General features: G+C 37.3%; 1 protein-coding gene across 1 annotated transcript in view; it reads right to left on the reverse strand.

Annotated features, from left to right (window-relative positions):
- The window catches only part of LOC148941264 (uncharacterized), a 133,517-nt gene that overhangs the window by 42,261 nt on the left and 65,828 nt on the right, over window positions 1-25,428 (reverse strand). The window contains exon 5 of the mRNA XM_089104252.1: window positions 919-3,185. Within this exon, the coding sequence (XP_088960378.1) occupies window positions 919-3,185 (2,267 nt within the window). The remainder of the gene's footprint in view (window positions 1-918; window positions 3,186-25,428) is intronic.

Raw genomic sequence — 25,428 nt, forward strand, 5'->3', positions numbered from 1 at the left:
TTTGGACAAGCAGCGGTTGACTTCAGTATCTGAGATGGTTTGAGGTAACGTTCTGTAAAAAATTTAAAATAAGGGAACTTCAGCACCTGGTTTTAAGTATTTGTAATATTTTGAAGGTCAATGAATTTGTTTTGGAGATTTAGCCGCTGTTTAAGAATTTGTTTTGGAGATTTAGCCGCTGTTTAAGAATTTGAGATGTTTTGAATGTCACTTATCCTTATTTTCTTTTTAGGCAACGTTCCTTGAAAAATTTAAAATAAGGAAACTTCAACATTTGTTTTAAGCTTTCGAGATGTTTTGAAGGTCAGTTAAATTTTTAGTTGACAGTCAGCCGTTATTTAAATATATGAGATGTTTTGAGATAGCAAGACTTAAAAATTTTAAATAAAGAACTTAACTAATTGGTTTTGCCTAGGGTATAAGTACATATCCTAAGAGCCAAAGCTAGATTGCTTTATTCTTTTAACTGCAAATTCATACACTTATATATATTGCTATATATACCCCCCGCCCATCTCCAAAAGTAATTCAAGAATAAATCAAAGCAATATGGAGATGAAAAATCACATTATATTAAAACGTCAAAGAAGGTTTGCTTATAATAGATTTTCTTACAGAAGATCTTGATCGCTGTCCTAAATAAAAAGCAATAGTCATTGACATATACTCATCTCCTAAATCAAAAGTGATGCCTATGATCGATTAAAAGAATATATTTTCCCCTTTAAGTTAAAAGACGGTATATTTTTGTCCAAGTCCTTGGGCTATGGGCCATGTCTTCCATACTTTAAATAAGAATATGTGTTCATATGTGGAAACTATGTAGGAGAGAGTATATGTTTTCCCATGCCGTTTCATTTGATATTTAGGAGTTTCTAAGCCTTTCAATAAAAAAAGTAAATAAAACATTATACATACGTCTAGGATTAATAAGTTTGGTGCCTCCAGGTCTAGCTTGTTTCCCTTCTTCTACCTCAAGTAAGGCTAACGGCGATTTTAGCTTTTTAATTGGCGGAATATCGTCACCATTTGCTGGTGGTCGTTTCAAAACTGGTTTTAAGGGCAAGGGTTCCTTATTAATTGTCTTTTTTGGAATAGGCGGAGCAATCTCTTCACAGCCATGGGACCGAAATTTAGAATTAAACACTTTCACTGGAGCCGATTTCCTCTCTAGAGTAATGTCTTTAGTTTTAGATAATTCAAGTTTCTTTTCTTCGACTTTATCCGTTTTTTTTACACCTTCATCTTTCACTTCGTCAGGTTTTGATTTTCTTGGTATTTTTAAAGACGAGAAATTAGTCCGAGCTAGCATACCGAGAGATTCCAATGTCCTTTTGTCTATTTCTGACTGTTTTTCTTTTGAACTTTTCAATTTTTCTTTTGAGTGTGATTTCTCACTCCTATAGTCTTCCTTCTTCGGTGGTCTATCATCTCTTTTACCACTACTATCACTTTTTTCTTTTTTGGAACTTTCTTTTTCAGCAATCATTTGGTCTTTATTATCTTTCCCTTTGTTTTTTATTTCTTCTTTTTTATAAGCTTCTTTTTTATCACCTCTTAATTCTTCCACTCTTTTTTCAAATTTTGTATCTTCAGATTTTTTGTCTACTTTATCTCCCGATTTTTTGTCTGTTTTTTCTTCGGATTTTTTGTCTATTTTTTCTTCCGACTTTTTGTCGGTTTTTTCTTCTGATTTTTTGCCTGTTTTTTCTTCCAATTTTTTGTCTATTTTTTCTTCGGATTTCTTGTGGGTTTTATCTTCCAATTTTTTATCTAGTTTTTCTTCCGATTTTTTGTCTACTTTATCTTCCGATTTTTTGTCAACTTTATCTTCCCATTTTTCGCCTGTTTTACAATCTTCATTCTCATGGATCTTATCAACGCTTGCTTTTCCAGTTTTATCTTCTACCTTCTTAGCCTCTTTTACTTCTTTCTCTTTTTGAACATCTTTAGAGTCGATCACATTTCCATCACCTGATTCAGTTTTGGGTTTTGGTTGCGGTTTCTTTGAGTATTCTTGCTCCTTCTTTAACTTTTCTTCTTCGTCTTTAGGCTTCTCGGGTTGTTTTTTAACTTCTTCGGAATCTTTGTTTAGCTTGTCCATCGCTTTTAACGCTTGCTGCAGGTCTTTTAAACTTTTTTCCTGGTCATCTTTAAGATTTTCCGAATCTTTAAAAAGTCTAATTTCTAATTTTCTAAACTTTAGCGGCTCTTTTTCGTCCTTTTCAGACATTTCTCCTTCTGTTTCTGAACTTTCTTCTTTCTTTCTCGTTATTTTCAGCATATTTTTGGTAATATCTCCACCTTTCTTAGATTTTTTATATCCTTTCCTGGGCTTTTCTTCCTCGGACTCTTCTTCTGAAGTTTTCTCTTCTCTTTTTGCCTTTTTCTGTGGATTTTTAGGCTTTCCTATGGTTTTCTTGGACGTCTCTTTTTCTTCATCGGACCCTTCTTCCAAACTTTTTTCTTCTCCTTGGTTGGCTTTCTTCTGCATCTTAATAGGCTTTCCATCAACGTTCTTAGACTTTACACGCCCTTTCTTGGGCTTTTCCTCTTCTTCTAAGTTTTTTTCTTCCCCTGTAATTTTTTTCTTCATTCTCTTGGGCTTTTCCAAAGGTTTTTTAGGTTTCGCACTACTTTTTTTGGTAGTTTCTTCTATCTCCTCTTCAGAATCATTTTCTTCTGAGGTTTCTTCTTCTTTCTTGGCTTTTTTCTGTATTTTCTTGGGCTTTTCTCCCACTTTTTTATGTTTTCCCCGAACTTTTTTAGGTTTTACTTCGTCTTCCTTTTCAGAGTCTTCTTCTTCATCTAGACTTTCTTCTTCTTTCTTCGCCTTTTTTCGTATATTCTTAGATTTAGATTCGGCTTTTTTAGACTTATCACGTCCTTTTTTGGGCTTTACTCCTTCCTCCTCCTCAGACTCCTCTTCTTCGGAATTTTCTTCTTCTTTCTTCGCCCTTTTCTGCATTTTCTTCCCCTTTTCTTGTTCTTTTTTAGGTTTTCTTTTCACAGGTTTACGCAAAAACTTTTCATCCTCATCTTCAAATACATTGATCTGTCCAAGTTTACCTTTCCTACTTTCTTTCGCTTTATTTTGCAAAACCGTGTCAGTTTTACAAAGATCTACTTCAACAACAGGCAGTCCCTTGTCTACCTCAACAACTGGTAATTGTTCAAGACTTGAGCTAAAAAAAAAAGAAGAAGAACAAATAAAAAATAGCGAACGATGTACAATAGCGTCACCAACACGTAAACAGAAATACAAGAGGGCGTCAAGCATATAGGTATGAAAAAGTATCAAAGACCACCCCCCCCCCCCCCCACAGAAATATATAAATATAGTTTTCCTTAATGACAGAGACCACATTGCTTTTTCATAATACAAATAACAAAAGATAAAACAACGAGGAGTTATGTTAAGAGAGCGAAAAATTTCTTTTTTTTTAATGAATATTTCGACCCTATATACAAGAGCCGTCATCAGATAATCATAGATAAATACAACATTAAACTTGCAATAAAACACATGGCAAAAAAAAAAAAAAAAAAAAAAAAAAAAAGTCTTAAGGAAGCTCAATCAGGACTGAAAAACACGAAACCAGTCAGTTTGTTCAGAAGAAAACAAATCTGGAGCATATTTTTAATACTATTCTCGCTTTTTTGGCGGCTAACCTAAAAAGGTCTTTTTGATACAAATTCACTGGTATTTTTTATTGGTTAATACCATTGGTGTTAACCTTCAGTTCATATTAACCAATGGTATTACCCTTTATTAATAACCAATGGTTATTAGCTATTGCTTAATTATACCTTAAAGGTATTAATCTTTAAGTTATGATGCCATGACTGTTTTTTTTTCTAGTTTTAATGGTCACCCATTTTATTTTAAGTTTTATTTTGTATTTATCTATGGTTTGCTGATAACGCCGCTTAGACATGGAGTCGAAATATTCATTTAGAAAAATTGACAGTCTTTAAAATAATTCCTTGTTTATGCTAAACTTAAAATACTGATAAAAATCACTACTATAAAAAGACACATATCTGATATATGGGAGAAGGGGACCACAGGACTTTTCCCGGGAGGAGGGGGGGGGGCAAATTAGAATGTAAATGTGTCATTTTCCCACATTTTTTTTCTCCTTTTTTTGTAAGCAAGAATTTTATGCGTCAAATCTTTTTGGATTTTTTTTTTTATGTCAAATCTTCATATGTCAAATTTTAATATGTCAAAATCTTTTTTAGGGTAGGATCCTCCCCGAGGCTCTTCTTGGTGGCTAGTCTAAAACTTAACACGAACTTGGATTTCTTCGAATGATGGCAGAGTACACGGTAAAATAGCAGAAATTGTGCAAAGCGGATATTTGTAGTAGTAGTAGCAGTAATATGATCGCAAATAAGGCTCCAGGTGCTGATAGGGTAGTAAATGAGTTTCTTAAATATGGTGGCCCTGAGGTTAGAAATAGGTTACTGAAGATTATGAATATGATTTTTGAAAAAAGGGAAGTACCTAAAGATTTTAGGAAAACCTTAATTAAGCCACTCTACCAGAAAGGTGATAAAAGTGAATGTGCTAATTATTGAGGCATTAGTCTGGTCTTTGTAGGTAGTAAATTACTTAGTAATATGATACTTTTTAGATTGAGAGATGCTGTAAACAAAGTTTTAAGAGAAGAACAGTGCTGTTTTAGAAAAGGTAGAGGATGAGTCAACCAAATTTTCATACTTAGGCTAATAATTGAGAAGTGTCTGAGTTATCAAACACCTTTGGTCCTCAGTTTTATAGATTATTGGCAAGCGTTCGATTCTGTTGATAGAAGAGCTTTAGCAAAACTTTTATCCTTGTGTGGTATACCACATAAATAGATTAAAGTGATTAGTTCTATGTACGAAAATAACACTGCAGCGGTGAAGGTAGGAAAGGATGCTAGCAGCTGGTTTTGTATCTAATTAGGAGTTAAGCGGGGTTATGTTCTATCCCCCTTTATATGGAATATTTTGATGGACTTTGTCTTAAGGAGCACAGGAAAGGCAATGGGAGACCACGGAATCAAATGGTAAGGAAAGATTCTCCCGGACTTAGATTCTGCTGACGATTTAAGCATTCTAGATGAAAGTGTGAGCAAAGTGAATAAACTTTACGAGGTTTTGCGAATTCAGGGTGTTAAAATACGTTTGAAAATTAATGTTAGGAAGACTAAGTCACTAAGGCTAGGAATAAGTGAAGATGAAAAGGTGACGTTGGGTAATGAAAACATTGATCAGGTGGGCAGCTTCATTACCTTGGTAGTATCATCAGGCAAGATTGTGGGAGCATTGAAAATTTCAAAAGCAGAGTAACCAAAATTTAAGGTGTTTTTTCACAATTAAAAAAAAGTTTGGAAGTATAAGACGATGCATCTGTGAGCCAAAATTAGAATATTGGAAGTTGCTGCGACTACAGTGATTAGATAAAGCTCTGAAGCATGGGTACTCCGAAAAGTGCATGAAGATTTGCTAGATGTTTTCCAGAGAAATTGTTTAAGGATTGTTCTGGGTACCCAGCTGACTGACCGTATTTCAAACAATAGGCTGTACGAAAAATGTGGTTCAATACCGCTCTCTAGTGCTATATTCAAAGAAAGGTTGAGATGGCTACGCCACGTTGTGCGGATGAAGGATGACAGATTGCCGAAGATTGTTCTTTTCGGCCAACCGTCTAGGGCTAAATGGAAAGCAGGTCGTCATCGTTTGGGGTGGGACGACGTCATAAAGAAAGATTTAAAGGAAATTTGAGCCTCGTGGGAGGGTGTAAAAAGGGAGGCTTTGAATAGATTAGGATGGAGGAGGAGCGTGCGTTGCTGTGTTTGCCTCAGGCGGCTTGGTGCTGCGGTGAGCTGTTAGTAGTAGTAGTAAAAGAAAGCACTCAGTACTGACTGCAAAATGTCCCCTTCCAAATGTCCACTCTTTTCCTTGACAGGATTCGCTCTATTCTCCCCCCTAGTTCATGTAATATTGATAATTCAAAGGTCCATAAGTTATCGATTTGAAGTGTCGGATAAAGCCATGGCCGGAGCGGCGAGGGATCGAACTGAACCCTCATCTAAAAACGTTACAATTACATAAAAATAAGTTATTTAATTGCCGAAAAAAAGACAAAACTAATGTTTCTATTTTGAACTCCTCAAACCCTAGCTTTAAAACATCCGGGCTTTAATCCCGATTAAAGGTGTAACCATTCACATACTTCCAAATATATGTAGGGTAAAACTACACGCCGTTGAAATATCTAAAAAAAATTTCCTTTCCTTTCTTTGATGCTGGTTTCCACGTTATCTGGCATAATGAACACAATGTTTGAGAATACAATCTGAACAAGTCCACTTCTTACAAAGCATCTCAAATTTTTTACGATTGAATACTAATTCTTTTAAAGTTCCCTTGACTAAATTCATTTTAAATGAGCTTACTAACAAGCACCCAAGCCAAAACAACAATTCTAGAATTTTTCTCCCAAGCAAGTACTGAGTCCATCAAACCCAACCCACCAATAAATCTTCTTTTTGAATTTTCTCTGCCACTTGTTTTAAGAACACTATCGAATTGGCATCTAAACGATTCATTTAAGGCCGATTTACGAAAAAAAGAAGAAACTGATTGAAAGTTTTCCTTGAGTTATCTATTTTCCTTTAGTGGCTTTAGTGACAACGGTGTCAACATTTTTCCGATGATTAAGCTTTCAACTCGGCTTTCAAGTGTCCATTATTCAAATATTCCCACAACTTTCCTAAAGACAAAAGTCACTACATTTTTCAATATACATTAAAGCACGTCTAATTGCCCAGGACACGTAGTGCCAACGAGTATAGACAGGGTAAACAAGGCTGGAGCTGCTCTGTTGTGGTGAGATGGTTCTGGGTCTCCATTTTGCCACAATCTCCTATCTCTGTTCCTATTTTTGGAAGGGAAGCCCAGCTTCACCGGCCTCGGAGCGGCGTCTGGGTGGACCTTTCATGAATCCATCCAACCAGAACCGTGACTACAAACATTTTGATCCTAAGGAATTATACCCCTCGAGGAAATTACAGCCAAGTAAACCATACAGTATTGTACTACATTTTCGTAATAGATAGCTCTTCTGACTTTTTTTGTTTTGGCAGAATTGTTTCAGATGTTTAACCTCCTCCTTGAGTTGTTACTTTATTAGGGGCTGCCTCCCTATCATAGCATACGAATACATAGTACTGCCCTATCCATGACCATATTTTTGAGTCGGGTGTATCAGGGCGAGGATTGCTTGCACAGGATATCGGCTTTTGTTAATGTGAGTGCACCCCAAAGGCTGAAAACTGTGTAGTAACAAAAGTAGGTGCAGACTCAGCATAAGCCTCGATTCAAATGGAGGTCCCCGGGACTTTTTGCTGTTCGGCTATAAGCCGGCTTAAGCACTTTATGTAGACTTGAGAAGGAGTATTTCGCCCAAAGACTGCACGGATGGGACCCCTAGCCTTTCTCAACACCCGAACGATTATTTAAATAATATAAAATTTACGACAAGAAATGTTACAAAGTTGAAATAAAAATTATCGTACTGATATTTTGACTGACAAATTTCGACATTTCAGAGGACTTTAAGAATTTCTGGAATTCATATCCTGGGACAATAAAACACGGAATAGGTGATGCCTAACTCGTCTATTCAGGTAGGAAGGTTAGGGTATATAGATAAGAGCTAGGACTAAGAATAATTAGGAAAATCATTCTTGTTTAGGCTGGGAAGATGTTAATAATTGAATTATAATTGCACACTTACTGACTAAAAAGTCAAAGTATCAGGCATGATACAGTAGGCTATATGTCCCAATAAAACCGATTGAGGGAGGACTCTGATGAATAGTAACCCTGATGAGCAGGGGCGTCCCGAGGGGGGAGGGGCGCACCCCAGCTTTTTCGACATTTTTTGAAATTTTGCAAAATCAGCCGAAATTTTGCAAAATTCTTGATTTCTGCAGAAAATTCGGCATAAATCAGGAAGCGATTCGGTAAAATTTACAAAGATCGCTCCCCGAATAAAACGAGCCTCGGGAGGCCCCTGCTGATGAGTTTTACGCACGGTTATAGATAAAAATAGATAGGATCTCAGGTATAAATGTTTTTTTTTTGAATAGCCGACGAAGATTTGGTTAATGTCTTTCAGAGGAATTGTCTAAGGATCCCTTTAGGTGCTCGCTTGACCAACCGTACATAAAACAATAAGCTGAACGACACATATGGTTTGATTCCACTTTCTTGGGCTATGCCCAGGGCCGTGTCCAGGATTTTTGTTCGGGGGGGGGGGGGTACACAAGAAAACGCCCTACCCCCTGGATACGGCTTTGACTATAATGGAAGAGAGGTTAAGATACATAGGCTGCGTTGTACGACAGATTCCCAAAGATTTGACGTTTTGGTCGTCCATATGGGTTCTAACAATAAGCAGGCGGTCCCCAAATAGAGTGGGAAGAGATCAAAAGATCATAGAGAATGAGCTCTGAACATATTATAATGGAGGTGTTTGGGTAGCTGTTTTACCCCCAGACGGCTTGGTGCTACAGTGGGTTGTTAGTATCAGCAGTCATACTAGAACTTTAACGTCCAGTTTATTGGACGTCCAGTTTAACGTCTAGTATATAGCATCCTACGTTTGGCTGATTTGGTGTAGAGAAGAACAATAGCAATGGTCACATATTGCTACAATATTGTGACTACAGTAATCTTGATACAACCAATATTGTATTTGGTCATAAAATGACCCACGAGTTAGCATGGGACTTGCATCGGGCAGGAGAGCTAAACTTGTTGATTATGTTATTGTAAATTGAAGATTGGCAGGATCGATAGAGGAAACTAGGGTATAGGAGTATGAAGTTGATGTTAAAATGAAGGACAGTCATGTAGTAGTATTTATGGTTAATTTGAAGTACGGAATTAGGAAGGCTAACTTCTGAGCTGGTTGTTAAGATGCTGACAGGCTCCAGAATAGGAACGTAAGAGGAATGTTCCAAAAACAGTGGGATATGAAATTGGAGCTAAACAGTTAGAGAATGTTAAACCCCGATAAAGCTGTAGGAAATGATCAACGGAGTTAGGGATACGATTCTAAAATTTTTAAGGATTTACTATAAAGCGGAGAAGTACCAAAACATTTCGGGAAAACAACAATCCAACTCCTTTATAAAAAGGCGATAAGAGTGAGTGTAATAATTAAAGAGACATTGGCTTGATTTCAACAGAAAGCAAATTACTTAGCATGATGATACTTATTAAAATAACAGATACTGCAGATAACTTTTACAAAGTAAAACAGAATATTTTTAGGAAGGGCATAGGATTATGAAGAGATATTTGATTCAGCTGACGGAAACACATTAGTGAAGGTGCTCTCCTTGAATGGAATACCACATAAGTCCGTTAACATTTGAGAACAATAGCGACAAGACAAGCGAATGACAAGACAAGACGAGGAATCTGAAGTTAAGCAGGGTTGTTATATCCAGCTCTAGGCGTTTACCCCCCCGGAAAACACCCTCCCCCCGTGAAAATTAAGGCTTTCCAAATTCAAGAATTTTATTTGAGTTTTATTTATTCTTTATTTCAGTAGGGGGAACGAATTTTGGTACTTGTGTATTATCCGCCACTCACTCAAGTTTACGCTGTGTAAAATTCGAGAACACACCAGTTTTCGTTAGCTTTTTTGTTACTTTAGAAATAAATTTGGGCTATAGATTTGCATATCAGGGGGGGGGGTAAAGTATAGCGGGTCTGCATGCAAAATGTGTTTGGTGCAATTATTCTACATATTAGATAGATAGATAGGGAAGTGTATTTTACAGCCAAACATACTGCCATGAACATAGTAAAATCACATAAATGAAGGGCACAAATAACATAAACTTTGATCAGCGATCATCATAAAACTCTTAAATGAAACACTACATTAGCCTAATAATTTCCAGGTACCTTGATATTTTTCTGTAATTTTTTAGTGGCCAAATACCTAGAAGGAATGGTTTTTTGACTTCAAACTGTCCAAATATTTAACCCCCCCCCTCCTATGACCAAATATATAGCCCAAATAATATGTTTACCATCTATTATGTCACCTGTCTTTGTCTTGTCTCATGCTAAGATGAAAGAAACTAATGAAGAAACCGGCTTGTTCTCGAGTTTTACTCAGCGTAAACTTGAGGGAGTGGCACATAATACACAAGTAACAAAATTCCTTCCCCTTACAGAAAAAAAAAACTCAACTAAAATCCTCAAATTCGGAAAGCCTTATTTTCCAGGGGGGGGGGTAATCGCCGGGGATGGGGGTAAACACCGGCCACCGTTATATCCGTTTATATAGAGAATTTTTATTCATTTTGTTCGAAGGAACACATCACATATTTCTGCGTTAAGGTAAGGAGTTGGTTTGTATTAGTGTCGGTTAATGGTTTGTTCGGTGAGGAATTAAGCAACAGGGTTGTGTATCACCCCCATTTATCTGGACTTTGTACTAGCGACGCAGCAAACACCACAGCGGATCACGGTATTTTGAGGGCCCAGAGTCCGAAAACAGGTTTCAAAATTAATATCGAACAGACTGAGTCGCTTGAGTTAGGAATGAATGAGGATGAAGAGTCCATGTAGGAAATGAGATAATCCACCGATTGGAAAGCTTCACTCATCTAGCAAGCATTATTAATTATGATAGTGGATGCTATGAGGACCCTCGAGCGAGGAGATTTTACTTGTAAGTGAAAAATTTTGGAAGAGAAGAGAGATAGGTCTATGAGTTTAGGTTAGGACAGTCGAAGCTAAAGTAATGACAGCAGTCGGGTACAGTACTCAAACGCGGGGGCTTCGTAGGACAAGCCAGGTGTTTTCGGAGGAATAATCTGGAGATAGCTGTAAGTATTCTATTGAATGGGGCTTTATAATGGCCTCAAATTTTTGTGGGGCTTTATAACTGGTAAAAACAGGATGGAAAACTGATATATTTACCTCCTGAAAAAATGATACAAACTAGAAAGGTATTAAAGCGGTTCATACACTGACTTACCGTCAGATACCTTTTGGGCTAAGTTCAAAAGAAGATATAGTTTTGGATGGCAAAACCAAATTTTTGCCAAAATTTCAAAAACATATATAAGTAAAAAGTATATTATTCGTTATATTACTTCTTAGAAAACTATTTATATTTCCTCGTAGAAAAGCTATATACAGAGGAAGACGATCTTAAAACTCGTATTAAAGCCAGGAAGGGTCTTTTTTTTTCGACGACACAGAATGTATTCACACAAAAAGCAGGCAAATAGTCTCAAATAGAACAGTATATTTTAGACAAACCGCTGTACAATTTAAGAATCTGCAACTAAAGGATTTTGCCTCTTCAAACATCCTAGCTAGGAAGCAAATAATCTTAAGGAATGACGCGAAGCGGAAGAATTTAAAAGACGCTCAGCGGAATAATTTTAAAATCTAGCGTTAGAATTCTTTCAGTCTTTTAAGCGAAAAGACAGAATGTCATTCATTATTCATCATATACATTTATGTAACTTGTTAAATGGGTAAATTATTAAGGTTCATGAGGAGGGTATATTTGATTGCTGAGGCAATTAAGATAACACTATCAAGTAAAGACGACTGCAGCAGAATAGCATATTGGGCTCTTCAAAAATCCTTGAAATTTCCGGGGGGGGGGGAGGGGACTAACTATGCAACTGAACTTAGGCAAAATGATTTATGAAAAAAACATTTTCCAGACTAACACCATCGCTGAGACACCACTACAATTGCATCTTCCAAGGTAGCACTGGCCTTTACCACTTTCAGCCTTTTCTGGATGTGAGTTCAAGTTGAGGGATACGGTAGTGGTGCCCGCTGTCTTCACTCTGTACTTACGGTACCATAAGCCAGAAAATCTCAGGCACTCAAGACGGTTGTGATTATCACAATTGATAGTGTTCAACATACTGAGTAGTCACTTAACCAAAACATTTCTAAACGGAAGAGCGAAGGATCACCATCTCAGAACTCGTGTATACGAGGTGGCACTTGCCAAGCATGGCGGAACTGTGCAAAGCGCTTTGGGGAGTGTGGCAAGCATGGCGGAACTGTACGACACGTGGCGTCCCAAAATGCAAACCAGGTGGCGGGAAGTCAGCGTCACCTCGCGGAAGAAACAAGAACTATTACATCCACATTTTGAGATGACCAAAAGGAATATCTACGGCACCATTTTTTAGGTTAAATTCGACACTCTTTGAAATTCCAGAGCTCTTTATCCGACGTATTGTCAAAAGTCGGATTTTCTGGGAGACCAACATTAGCCTGGCGTCTCGAGCCTGCACGGACCTTCGTTTTATCCTCTTCGGAAATGCTAAATTAGTCAAGGTAAGATGATAGGGTTCTAAGGCCTTGCTATTTGGTACCAATTTTAGTACCAGGATTTTAGTAAAATTGAAATGACATTCTTTCTTCATGTCTCAAAAATCCCGAATACCTCATTTATAACCGAAAAATTCAGAAGAAAATATCTAGACATCAACTGTCCCTGGGAAACCCCATATTCCTTTTTAAGGAAAAAAGTCACACGCAAAACCTAGAATTCCTGCCAAATGGATTAATCTCTCGAACTGAAAACACCGATTAACTCCCGTCACCTCTATCCTGGAAGAGATGTGTACTAGGAACGTCAAGGAATGTAGCATATATTTCACACAGTGGACACAGTTGTCAAGACAATGTGTTTTTTAGAATACTGATGCTATTTCAACCCCAGGCAAAGGCGGAGTTTATAACAACCTCAGTATAAAGGGAAGCATTAATACTAGGTATTATCTTGCAAAAATTGCTGATTTTAGCTCAGAAGGAGAGCAGAGACTCAAAATTGTTTTATGTGCTGTCCGACGATTCATCCGAAAGAAATTTTCAAATTCTAGGAGGGATACCTGCGCTATACACAGTTTTAGAATCTCCCCTTTTGGGGTAGGTTCATGGATGACGTAGAGTGCGTTTGGAAACATGGACTGGACTCCATAGACCTATTTTGCAAACATTTAAATAGTTTTGATAATAATATTAAATTTACAGCTGAGTTAGAGGAAAATAACAAATTGCCTTTTCTGGGTAATTAATAAAAAAAAAAAAAAAGTTTTTTTTAACTGAAAGTAAGGAACAACGTTAAAACTTAAAAAGAAAAGAAATTATTCCGTATATGAAAGGGGCTGTCCCCTCCTCAACGACTCGCTCTTTACGCTAAAGTTTTTTATTGTTTAACAAAAATAGAGTTGTGAGAAAGTCAAACTTTATCGTAAAGAGCGAGGCGTTGAGGAGGGGACAGCCCCTTTCATATACGGAATAGTTTCTGTTCGTTTTAAGTTTTAACGTCGTTCCTTACTTTCAGCACTTACTTGTAGCACTTTAGGAACTGACCGTGGTGGTAACCCCGGTGTTAATATTACGCAAAACAGCAGGCAAAAAAAGTCTTGTTGCATATTGACTCGCAAGAATAAAAGAGAAGTGTCAACCATGTTATTGTTTTTGGGCCAACAGCCGTGTTGTTGATGAGCGCCTAAAATTTTTTTTATCATCCCAACTTTTTCAGCCACAAAGATTAAATTTTATTGTTTTGACCAGGTCATACCCTACTGAGTATGCAATGTGAGAAAAATAGTAGATGTTTGTGGATCGTCTCCAATCTGTACATACGTTGTAACCACCCCCCCCCCCTCCTCGACCCACCCTACATATCCATATCGGATATAGGCCAGTAAAAGTACGGTTTGACCGGGACAAAATTGCAACAAAAGGTTTTTTTGCACGAAAATGTTCAGAAAAAATCGCTGAACATCATATCCAAAATCCGCTAAAATCGCCCACCGGGAAAACTCTCTGGGGCTGCTTAAAGGGGGTGGAAGGGGGCGAAAAATTAGGTATTTACATTTTTGACATTTAGGAAGCTTTGTTTACACTAAAATGTTCAGAAAAAATTGCAGAACAACATATCCAAATCTGATAAAATTGCCCACCGGCAAAACCTTCTGGGGCTGCTTAAAGGGGGTGAAAAATCCTCTTTTCGATTTTGTTATTTCGGTACGTTCGGAGATTCGATTCTGGTATAAATTAACTCGCTGAAACCAAAAATTATGTCACTTTTATTATAACACTTCTCTAACTTATATTAAACTACAAAAAATAAGATTTTAATAACTCCATTGCCAAAATAAAGGAAGTAGCCTTTCTTCCGAAGTTTTACAGAAAGATCAGATCAATGGACACCTGAAATACTTCGAACAGCCTGCGAAAAGCAATAGAGGAAAATATAGAACTTAAAGGAGCAGAGAAGTAACTCACTCTTTTTGGCTTCGCTAGTCGTCGGGAACCTGGTTATCTGATGAGAATCAAACTTGTGAAAACTAGACTTTAGAAAAAGTCTGGATTAGAAGAACTGCTTGAGCGAATTTACGCCAAGAATACAGTAAAGCATATCATGATCGGGAAACCACCATCTCGAGCAGTTCGTGCGCATAATATCATTGATAGAGCTCTTGCCATTTTGATACTTGACGACAAGTACAACTTGACGGAACACAATGAAGATAGGAAATTTGAGACCCGGGAGAATATTGATGAAGCCCTTGTGATCTTCGAGGGTCTTAATGCTGACTAGATCTCTATAGAAGATTTTAACTCGTGCGAAGTCGTAACTAGTACTGCTAACAAACTAAGAAAGAAGAAGGAGAAGCTAAGGGGCAATCGGACAACATGCTTGTAGTTTCAGTACAGGGAAATGGTGAAAGTGTTGCGCAGTTTTACCAGTGCAGAGAGGTGCGGAAACTGGTATCTGTATTTGAGTAGCCTTGAAGAGATGCTTCCGTATTTTGCGGCAGCAGGGCTCAAACTGTAAGCGAGGTCTGCTCGTCTTCATCTCCAGACTATGGTTGACCTTTAAGAAAAAAATCCAGAGCTCTATTCAAGTTTCAAAATCTGTCAGTTTTTTATCAGAAGAAGTAATTAATTCTGGGATGAATTGTCACCAAATCTAGTCATTGACCAAGCTCTAATGTGCAGTTTGAAGACACCGGATGGGCTAACTCTTGGGCGGGGGATCATACAAACTCAGCTTCTAATGTGGACTTTTTCAATGCGAATCTTTGCTGAATTAAATGCCTCAATGCAAGGCCTGACTAGCCTGAGTTAATCAACAGGTTATCAGCATGTCGAAACACTCCAGTGGCGGATGAAAAGAGATACTGAGACTTTTTGCGAGCCCCGATTATATTCAGAGAACACGAAGGGTTCTCCAAATCGTTACGAGTGTAAGTGAATCAGCTAATGTAGATGCTGACACCGTGAAAGAAGTTGGAGCCCGATTTCTAGACAAAATGACTGGGAAGGCAGCTGATTAGTTTTCGTTCCGGAAGAAAGACAAGGCTGTTACAATGGCATCCAAATCAGCTGTTAACATCCATAGTGAACCGGTTCATGAAGGTCAAGGGTTTCTGTTCCAGCGCTAAGCTACGGTGGCAAACCGGGAAGAATTTGATCTTCAAGACCTTTTGTCGTATGAGCTTTGTACGTATCCCCCCATCCCTTTTTGGATCCTATGAAGTTCTGCGTCCTGCCGACAAACCATCTCTGTCAAACACAATTCGAAAGGCGTCAGGGGACCATTCGGATGAGCGCTTAGACTCGTGCCACTATGTCGTTGATGGCGGCTGGCTGCTCCAGAAATTGACTTGGAAGCACAACTCTACATTTGACTTCATTTGCGAAAGTTACGTCAAGTATGTCACCACTAGATTTGGAAAAGCTTCGGTAGTTTTTGATGGATATGAAAATGGTCCTTCGACGAAAGGTATGGCTCACCTCAAACGTTCCAGGGGTAAACAGTGCCCAGTGGTAGAATTCACTGGTACAACAAAGTTAACAAGAAAGAAAGAAGAGTTCTTGCAAAACTGCACAAACAAGCAGCGGATAATTCTAGCGATAGGAGAAAAATTGTCCTCAGCAGGTTGTTCGACACAACATACCTCTGCTGACGCGGATGTTCTGATTGCAACCACAGCCATTCATAATGCAAGAACTCAGTTGAAGTGTCTCATCGGCAACGACACTGACCTCCTTATCCTTCTCCTCTATCATGTTACTGTCACCCACAAAGACCTGTATTTCAGATCCGAGATGAAAGCTTCAAATGAACATAAGCTATGGATTATTTCCTACATCAAAGAAAAACTAGACGACGTGTGTCATTCAATTCTATTTCTGCACGCGTTCCTAGGCTGTGACACCACTTCGAGATTACAAGGAATTGGTAAATCTGTCGGACTGTCATTGTACCGGTCCGATCCGTCTTTCCACGAGGCCACTAAGGTCTTTATGGACTCGAAGGCTACGAAAGACGAGCTCATTGTATCTGGTGAACAAGCTCTTTTGAGAATTTATAAAGGAAAGCCTGGAGAAACTCTCGTGTCCTTGAGACATCGTCTGTTCTTGGCCAAGCTCGCTTCCTCTTCCGCATTTGTCTGCCCTGATCAGATGCCTCACACACCCTCAGCTGCAAAGTTCCATTCTTTTCGCATGTATTTGCAAGTAATGGAATGGAAAAGCAAGGCTGCTGCGATGAAACCGAAAAACTGGGGATGGCGACTCACTGCTGATAGTTACATCCCAGTAATGACGGAGAAGAAACCAGCTCCCCAAAGTCTTCTTCAAATTATCCGCTGCAAATACAAATCAGGTTGCGATACGGCCAGATGCACTCGCCGTAAGAATCGCATGCCCTGCACACTTGCTTCTGGAGAGTGCATGTGAACAAGCTGTAATAACTCTGAACCAACTTCTCTAGAAGAAGAATAATTTTAGTTTTTTGCAATAACGGTGGTTGTGCTCTTTTATAGTGCTCATTAATGAAATGATGATTCTCAATATTATGTGGTCTAAAAATAATGATTATCAAAACTGTGATTTATATATAGACGTGTTAATGTTTTTGTTTTCCTACTGTAAAAGAAGCCGATAATAAGAAGGATTTTTCAAGTTTCTATGCGTCTATGCCTATAGTTTCCCTTTTTCTGCAGTCTGGTCTTCACACGGTTGATTCTCATCGGATAACCAGGTTTCCAACGATTAGCAAGGCAACAAAGAGTGGGATACTTCTCTGCTCCTTTAAATTACCGTTCGAAATTTTTCCTTTTCTCTGTTTGAAGTATATAAAACATCCATTGATCTGATCTTTCTAACAATTCGGAAGAAAAGCTATTTCCTATATCTTTGCGATGGAGTTATTAAAATCTTATTTAAAGTTTAATATAAGTTACAGACGTGTTACAATAAAAGTGATATCATTTTCGGTTTCAGCGAGTTGATTTACACCAGAATCGAGTCTCCGAACGTACCGAAATAACAAAAATCGAAAAAAGGATTTTTCATCCCTTTCACCCCCTTTAAGCAGCCCCAGAAGGTTTTCCAGGCGGGCGATTTTAGCGGATTTTGGATATGTTGTCCAGCGATTTTTTCTGAACATTTCAGTGTAAAAAAAGCTTCCTAAATGTCAAAAATGAAAAAACCTATTTTTTCGCCCCCTTCCACCCCCTTTAAGCAGCCCCAGAGGTTTTTCCATGCGGGCGATTGTAGCGGATTTTGGATATGTTGTTGAGCGATTTTTTTGAACATTTTAGCGTAAAAAAAGCTTCCTAAATGTCAAAAATGTAAATACCTATTTTTTCGCCCCCTTCCACCCCCTTTAAGCAGCCCCAGAGGGTTTTCCATGCGGGCGATTGTAGCGGATTTTGGATATGTTGTTGAGCGATTTTTTTGAACATTTTAGCGTAAAAAAAGCTTCCTAAATGTCAAAAATGTAAATACCTATTTTTTCGCCCCCTTCCACCCCCTTTAAGCAGCCCCAGAGATTTTTCCATGCGGGCGATTGTAGCGGATTTTGGATATGTTGTTGAGCGATTTTTTTGAACATTTTAGTGTAAAAAACGCTTCCTAAATGTAAAAAATGTAAATACCTAATTTTTCGCCCCCTTCCACCCCCTTTAAGCAGCCCCAGAAGGTTTTCCCGGCGGGCGATTTTTAGCAGATTTTGGACATATTTTTCAGCGATTTTTTTCTGAACATTTTAGTGTAAACAAAGATTCCCAAATGTCAAAAATGAAAAAACCCATTTTTTCGCCCCCTTCCACCCCCTTTAAGCAGCCCCAGAGGGTTTTCCCGGCGGGCGATTTTTAGCGGATTTTGGATGTTGTTCAGCGATTTTTTTCAACATTTCAGCGTAAAAAAGCTTCCTAAATGTCAAAAATGTAATTACCTAATTTTTGGCCCCTTCCACCCCCTTTAAGCAGCCCCAGAAGGCTTTCCCGGCGGGCGATTTTTAGCAGATTTTGGACATATTTTTCAGCGATTTTTTTCTGAACATTTTAGTGTAAACAAAGTTTCCCAAATGTCAAAAATGAAAAAACCCATTTTTTCGCCCCCTTCCACCCCCTTTAAGCAGCCCCAGAGGGTTTTCCCGGCGGGCGATTTTTAGCGGATTTTGGATGTTGTTCAGCGATTTTTTTTTAACATTTCAGCGTAAAAAAAGCTTCCTAAATGTCAAAAATGTAATTACCTAATTTTTGGCCCCCTTCCACCCCCTTTAAGCAGCCCCAGAAGGTTTTCCCGGCGGGTGATTTTAGCGGATTTTGGATATGTTGTTCAGCGATTTTTTCTGAACATTTTGGTGTAAAAAAACCTTTTGTTGCAATTTTGTCCGGGTCGACCCACTTTTCTCCGTACTTTTACTGGACTAAAAGTGTGTTTTTACGGTAAAGTTTTGTGGAGGACGGTAATTTTCGTCAAGCGAAAGAACCAAGCGAATTTGCTATTAGAACCCAACTGGTCGCTATTAGAACTATACTGGTGCTATTAGAACCCAATAAAATGTGTTTCAAGGCTTGAAGAAAGTTGTTAGTTTTAATTTTTCTTTAATTGTTGGAGGTCTGATAAGCTTCAGTGGATGTGTTTTCTTTGCCAAATAATTAAGATGATAAGACATAATTTATGCTGAGTAAAAAAAAAAAATATCGTTAATTAATAAGTACCAGTCACGGCGGATATATGATATACGCAATCTACATTGCAAACAATTTAAAAAAAATGGATTATTATATGGATATATCAATAAATATGGATTAAATTTAAAAAAAGAAGTTTTTGAAATGATGTAAAAGTCAAGAACAATATTAAACTTTAAACATAAGTTATCCCAAAATTAAAGGGGACTACCGCCCCCTCAATTCTCACCCTTTGCACTATATTCTAGCATTTTCTTGTCACAATAATTCGGGAATAAAAGGCCTCAATCAAGTACACTTCCTTTACGCAACAGCATTTTCGATTCAAAACTTTCGAAAAGAGATCGGTTAAATAACTTGGTAAATCACTCGGTAAATTCTGGTAAATCGGTAAACATAACGGTAAATCACTTGCAAATTATCAGGTGTATTTGTTGAATTCTAATATATTTTCAGCGATAAACAAGCTACGCTTTAGCGTACACATCGGGGCATCCTAGTGAAGATAGTCTCTAGTTTCTTTCAGTTGTTTTATTCTTTTTAAATTTTAATGCCGTTCTCTACTTTCATTTGAAATAAAAATGAATTTATGCTTGCTATTTAATAAAATTAAGGACTGCGCAATAAGATTCCCTAAGAGAAATGCCTACCCCCGTGTAGATGTACCCTTGGTAATAGGTTTTCAAGGGGATGGGTTTTCTACTGAGAAATTCGAATTTTACGTAACCATAATAAAAGTGACAAAGTAATAATGCTCAGATGTTTCAGCGGATTGAGGGGGGGGGGTTAAAAAATCTTCCTTTCGGAGAGATGTCCTCTACCCCTACCCTCTCTGAAGAAAATAATTTTTCATTTATAGCTCAAAATATACGCCAACAAGAGGATAACCCACCCCTTTCAGTAAACATGGGGGATGAATTCCCCGTGAAAATGATTCGAAGAAGCTCTCCTAAACTTTATTACCGAAAATTGGGCTTCTTGAAACTTCAGGCTTCTCAATCTACCAAAGATTCAGTGACCCCTTTCCCCTAAAGTTCGCGAGAAACCATGCAAATATTTAAATGCACGAATCAAGCATTTAAACCATGCAAATATTTAAATGCATGAATTTTTATTTATTTATTTTCTTATTATTATTTTTTGCCCTTTTTTGGGGAGGGGGTGGCTAAGGATGGCGGATAGTAATTGTGTATGCAGGGTTTTTTAAAGGGTGATGTCTGCCCATACAAGTTTAATAAACTTCGGGTTTTGTTGTTACTATGTTTTATTTTTTTTAATAAAACCTTTTCTCTCTCATGTCTCAAAACGATAATAGCCTATCCAAAGAAAAGTTTCAAACTGTTGTTCGTGATAATCCTTCATTCCATATGGATTTCACTTATGTTCAGGGACGGAATACACCACCCCAACACCACAGATTCTCAGAATCTGAAAGATTTCCAGCTAAGATTTGGATAGTTTTAAAATAATAAGGATTTTGAAGAATTTCCTTTAGATAGCATTTTGGCAGTATTTGGACATTTTTTTTTTTTTTTTTTTTTTTTTTTTTTTTTTTTTTTTTTACAGCTAAAACTGATGGAAACTGCACTTTGCTGTGGGGCAATCTTTTCCTTTTCGGTTACTTAAAAAGGACACCAAAGTTGAAAACTTTCGATCGAACAGTACGTCACTCATGATCTTAATGAGTATTCCAAGACCACTATTCCATACAGTTATATCAATGCAAAAAAAAGAAAAAAAGAAAAAAAAAGAGCCAATCCATTCCATTCAGAAAAAAACACAAAATTTCATATTTTTTTCATAAAGAGTCTGAATTTCTGTTCTAGACTTCTCAAACATGTCGATTTGACAGTGTAGTACTTATTAAGATCAAAATACTTTCTGGGGGTGTTTCCCCTCCCTGAATAAGTTACAGCAACGTTCCCAAGCTATCACCCTTTGATAAGTATCTAAACACAATAAGCTTTACATGTTTGAAATCAGTGTCAGAATTTTTTGGTACATATTGACGAGGGTCACCCTTCACCTACCGTGAGAGTGACAGTAAGTGACAACTTTTTCTCCAAACGACACCCCCCCCCCCAAAAAAAAAATTCCTCAAAGGACCTCTCCACCCAGAATTCGCCTACCCCGGACTGTTTTTCAGCTCGTTCCTATCTTGTCCCCATTCAATGCTTGACTTCAAAAAAAAAAAAAAAAAAAAAAAAAAAAAAAAAAAACCTCATATTACCGAAAAAATCAATAAAACTTCCAAAGGATTTAATTCTTGTTATTTGTTTAAGTCCGCTTTTTCCTTCTTTCTTATGTCTTCTTTTTATTTACTTTTTCATTTGATTTAACCAGTTGTATTTCTTTGATTTTTTTTTTTATATATAGGCCTACATGTATAATAATAATAATAACTTATTATAAGCAAAAAAAAAAAAAAAACAGGTCATACAGAACAGTATTCTTAATTACACTCCACAAGAAAAAATAACATAAATATCAAGTTTCACTCATTGATGTTAACGCTTCATTTACATATTTACATAACTGCCTGATTGTCCTTTTTAGAGTCGTTTTTAGGATCCCCGGGAACTCCAAAATACCACCCTCAAAATACTTTCCCCTTAATAGAGAAGGTTGTTGGCACTCGGCGAGAATATGGGCCACATCCTCAATACCTAGGTTACATTTGGGGTAAGAGTAATCTGTATCTGGGGCCACCCTTTTTTCTTCAAATACTCTTTTTCTATCTTTTAGTGGCAGGCATTTCGCTCGGATCCGAAACCAAGTCCTCAATGTCTCCCCTGGTAATCCTAGTTTAAAATAATATTCAAATCCAAATATCTCTTTTACTTAGGAATAAAACATCAATGTTTCAGATGTTTTAACTGCCTGGGTCCACATTTGGACTTCTTGGTCTTTTATTCTTTCTATAATCATAGCCAAAAACGGCTCACCCTGATCTAAGGGTCCTAGCCCCTCATTCCAAATATAGGATAATCCTAATCCATCTAAAACATTTTTCATTTGATATGGCCACGATCTTTTACGTTTCGACCGTAGCATCTCCACATAAGCTGCTTTTGCTAACCTATCTTCTGGCAGACTTAGAACTCTTAGCCAGTACCGGATCATCTGTGCTAATCTACTCATTTTCAGCGAAAATATTCCAAGGTCACCTTTTACTGCCTGATTGTGGGTCGTTACGTGTAGACCAATTAATCTTTTAAAGTGTTGCAGCTGAATTGATTCCGATTGTGCTGCCGGGTCATGCCCCCAGACTTCAGCCCCGTAATGGATAGTAGGTAAAACTTTAGAATTAAAAACATATTTATGCATTTTTAGATCTTTTATATTTGAAAGCCTTGAATTACGTAAAATGGCAGCTGAAACTGCTTTACCTCTCTTAATCATCTCTTTTACATGATCTTTCCATCCTCTTGTTGAAAGTGTTACTCCCAAATATTTAAAATTTTCGCTCTCTTTTACTTTTTCACCTTTATAATAAAATTCTACTTTTTATATGCTACCGTGAAAGATCAAAATCTGATGAATGTCGACATTCTCCGGTGAAAGTCCGAAATAATGATATTTATGAAATATTTCGGACATACACCAAGCGACTATGTTACCTTAATTTACCCTTTTGCCAGTTTTAAGTTTACGGTTGTTTTAAACCCTTTTTGATGTTATTGTCCTGTTTTTTTTTTTACTCGAGAATATTGGCCCAACTGGGCTTGTGACAGTAATTCTTTAAAATAAACATAATATCTTACCCCTCAAGAAGGGTTTGCACTTGAACTTGAAGGATTGCACTTGAAGGATTTTTTTAGAAGGATGAACACTTGATTACCAAACTGAGATTTTGATCACCAGAAATACATCAACAGAGCCGTGCCTAAAGGTACTAAGCTCCAAGTGAAAATATAAACAAGTTTTCTTTTCCCCCACGGATCATAATTAGATAAGCCACTGACAGGTCAACTTGAGCAATTCCTTACAGAAAGTGTATTACAGATCATAATTAGATGAGCCACTGACAGGTCAATTTGAGCAATTCCTTACAGAAAGTGTAAGAAAATACAAATATTGAAAAAATTCACTAACTAAAATCGCCTAATTTTTAAGGCGAAATTCACTAATTTTTCGGAGCTCGGCTTGTGAATGATGCAAGCAGCTTTTACGAGCTTAATTAAAAATTAACTTAAATTAATCAAAACTGGAAAAAGAAGTATAGTTTCAAAAATTACGAGATTTTCAAATAGAAAAAACGAATTTGCCCGAACTAAACACTGCATAAAGGGTGGTAAATGTATCGAAAAAGCAGAAAACAGATAATTCCATAACGGACAGGAAGAAAATTTTCTCCAAATGCTGATGATAATGGTGTCTTTCTACTATAAAAATGTCACAAAAAAATATATACACATTGAATACTAATTAAAAGAAAAACATCTACACACAAAAGAGCTTATTTCGGGGGAGAGGGAGTGAGGGGTAAAGTAAAGAAAAAAGTTTAAACAGGCAATTTACATGAACTTGAAAGCAATATACAGGAAGTATGATGAAAACTCTTAAGAATTATGAAATTTTAGGGTTAGGGGTGAGCCCCCTGGAATCAATCCATGTACATGCCTGCATAGAAGAAAAAGCCCATCCTTGATTTGAACATGACAAAGTTACGTCAATTTTAAGTTTTGTCAACGTCAACCAAATCCATTTCTTATCCTTTTCAAAATACTGAAGTAATTTTACTGGCACCTGACATATTTTCAGTGCATTCACGAACTGAATTCAAATCTGTGCATTAAGATCAATAGTAAACCCAATATGAGATTTTTAATATGAGACCGGGGCTCCACCCCCCCCCCGAGGGTGCACGCTTGGTTTAATTTATTAAAAATTTAAATCAATGCATTCTCTCTTACAATTAAAATACCGAAAAAAAGTCCCAATAACCATAGTTTTTTTTTTTATATCTAGGACATTGGCGGAGCTAGAGGGGAGTAAGGGGGCGGCTTTCCTCAGGCGCAACCTCTGAGGGGTGCCAAACTTAGTTTTTTTTTGTTTCATTATGTTGGGATAGTGATGGTCGGGGGGGGGGACAAAAAACAGAAATTGTCCCCGGGCGCTGAAAACCTAGTAACGCCTCTGCTTTAGGAATAATCATGTTGAGGAATCACTAAATTAAAAATAAAGAAAAAAAAACATCATGCAGTCCCCCTCCTTCTTGCACGTGGAGCCTAATGAACCTCACTAATTTATTTCCCATAATTTTATTTACTTGAACAAAGTATTCTTCTATTCAGTGGGGAGTAGAATCGGGATCTATTACACTCACTAAACATAAACAAATAAATAATTAGGAATAATAATAATTATCTCTACTTAACTATGTTAAAAAATATCGCATTAAATAATACCAATATTTTGGTGTCTATGTTAAGAATGTCCAAGCCATGGAATGAAACCCCTTCCCCCTCTTCAATAGCCCCTATTTAGATGAGAGTCAAAAGCCACCATAATACGACAATTCAAATATAAATACTCAAGGAGGACTCGTTTTCTGATCGTATGTGTATACCTCCTTCTACTTTACCTCCTTCTGAATTTGTTTTGAAGTCCTTGGTAAATTAAAACATTTCTGAATGAAAATGTGCAGAATATTTGCCTCCGGGAGGTCCAGAAAAATCTGCAGCTGGACGCTGTCTTAGTGACACAAGTGAATTTATTTAATACATTTACTTCATACGAGCTACGGGAACCATCTTCACTCAGCTAATCACTAAAGTATTCTTTGCTTTTTTTCTGTATATGTTTTTCTATACAACAAACTGTTTTCAATAAGCCCGAATCAAATCAAGAAAACAGGTCTTCCCGATAGAAACCCAGAAATAAATCAGGGTAATCAAAAACCCGATTCTCCTCTTTCCTTAAATTATAAAGCCTGGAATAGCGCCCTTTTGTTTTGAGCTATGCGATATGTGCTTAGGAAGTAAGGAAAGCTATGTCTGAAAAAGCCCAAAAAAGAACATTAAAATCCCTTATTTAAAATTTTCGAAAAGAAGGATGTCTTTTAGGTGTTTTCGAAAATATCACATTATAAACTAATTTCGAAAAAGCACGACTTAAAGTATGATTGGGTTTAAATCATTTTTCGCTAGTCTACCAACTTTTGGGTCATTTACATGGTAGCTTTGTCAAGGGCTATTTGCACCCAACAGGGTCCGTAAGCTAGCAAAAATTTGCCAGAGAAGTCAAAATATTCAGTTCGAATTGTTTCGAACTGAGAGTCATTCAGTTCGAACATGAGAGTCATTGCTTTCAACACTCGAGCCATTCTCATTTATGATCAAACCCGTTTGGCGATTTT

This window comes from Artemia sp. Qi Xiang Cuo, chromosome 18, assembly GCF_049724085.1.
Source record: "Artemia sp. Qi Xiang Cuo chromosome 18, ASM4972408v1, whole genome shotgun sequence".
Classification (NCBI taxonomy): Eukaryota; Metazoa; Arthropoda; class Branchiopoda; order Anostraca; family Artemiidae; genus Artemia; species Artemia sp. Qi Xiang Cuo.